The sequence below is a fragment of the Colobus angolensis genome, unplaced genomic scaffold, assembly GCF_000951035.1.
Source record: "Colobus angolensis palliatus isolate OR3802 unplaced genomic scaffold, Cang.pa_1.0 Scaffold229, whole genome shotgun sequence".
Lineage (NCBI taxonomy): Eukaryota > Metazoa > Chordata > Mammalia > Primates > Cercopithecidae > Colobus > Colobus angolensis.
The window spans coordinates 6,099,032-6,100,167 of NW_012115477.1; the positions used below are offsets into that span (position 1 = coordinate 6,099,032).

The 1,136-nt window shown below is 51.6% G+C and overlaps 1 protein-coding gene across 4 annotated transcripts in view; it reads right to left on the reverse strand.

Annotated features, from left to right (window-relative positions):
- IGF2BP3 (insulin-like growth factor 2 mRNA binding protein 3) overlaps positions 1–649 on the reverse strand; it is a 163,976-nt gene extending 163,327 nt beyond the window's left edge. For all 4 annotated transcript variants that reach the window (XM_011944196.1, XM_011944194.1, XM_011944193.1 and 1 more), the window contains exon 1: positions 59–649. In XM_011944196.1, the coding sequence (XP_011799586.1) occupies positions 59–233 (175 nt within the window). In that variant the 5' untranslated portion in view covers positions 234–649. The remainder of the gene's footprint in view (positions 1–58) is intronic.
- Positions 650–1,136: the final 487 nt, after the last annotated feature.

Here is a 1,136-nt window from a genome sequence, read left to right on the forward strand (position 1 = left end):
CTGGGCGGGCGGTGCAGGGCTGGGGCGAGAGCCCGGGTGGGGCCAGGCCCGGGCCCACCTGAAAGCGCCTCGATGGCCTTGAGGGCCCAGCTCTCGTCCGGGCAGTCCACAAACGCGTAGCCAGTCTTCACCAGGAAGGGTCCCGACACCGGGATCTTGGCGTCCTTGAAGATACTTTCTAGGTCCGAGGGGGCGGTGTTGTCGCTGAGGTTTCCGATATACAGTTTGTTCATTGTGAAGAGTGGTTGTTTAAAAAAAAATTAACGAGAAAAACGAAAAATTAAAACCACCCACGGTGATGGATGGATCCAGCTGGTTTTGTTCCCCCTCGTCTTCTCGCCTTTAAAATACACAAACACAGTAAGAACCAAGCACAAGAATGAGGAGCGAAAAATCAGATCCGAGGCTTGTTTTTCCTTGTCTAGATATGTTTTAAAAGAGAAAGAAAAGAAAAAGCCTAGCTACAACCCAAACGCATCCACCAGTCTTCCTAAGTCTGAGAAGGAGGCGGGATTAGCAAGAGAAAGGAGGAGGAGGAGGGGAAAAAACTACTTTTTGTCTCTTCCTCCCCAACCCCTTTGGCTTCGGCCAGCGGACTGTGAAAATATCACACTACGTGAGGCAGGCGCCGCCTCCCCATAAAAAACCCAGAAGGGTGACTGGCAGGAGGGAGGGGAGAGGAGGAGGAGGGATGAAGGCGCAGGAGGCGGAAAAAATCCGCTCCGAGTGTCCGGCTTTTTGAATGAGCCACGTGTTCAAACTACAAATCAACGTCTCACGTGAGGAATCCCAGAGCCTCAATTAGAGTGGGTTTCGGAGAAAAAAAAAAAGCGAGCGAGAGGAAGAGGGGGAGGGGAAACGAGATTGGGAGAGGGACCCTGAGAAGGGGGAGGAGGAAGAGGGAAAATGCTAAAGGAACCGCAGCCGGCACCGAGGGGAGCGCGGCGCGGGGCGCTGACGGTCACAACTCGAGTTTGGAAAGGGTTATCTGGTCTGGGCGGATCCTGGGAGGGAGGGCTGGGATATTGATTTTTTTTTTTTTAATGAGGAAATGGGTAGAGGTACTAACAGGCAATTCCTCAGCTCTAGTTACCGTAGTTTTAATCATTCGATTTTTCAGAATAGGTTATTAACAA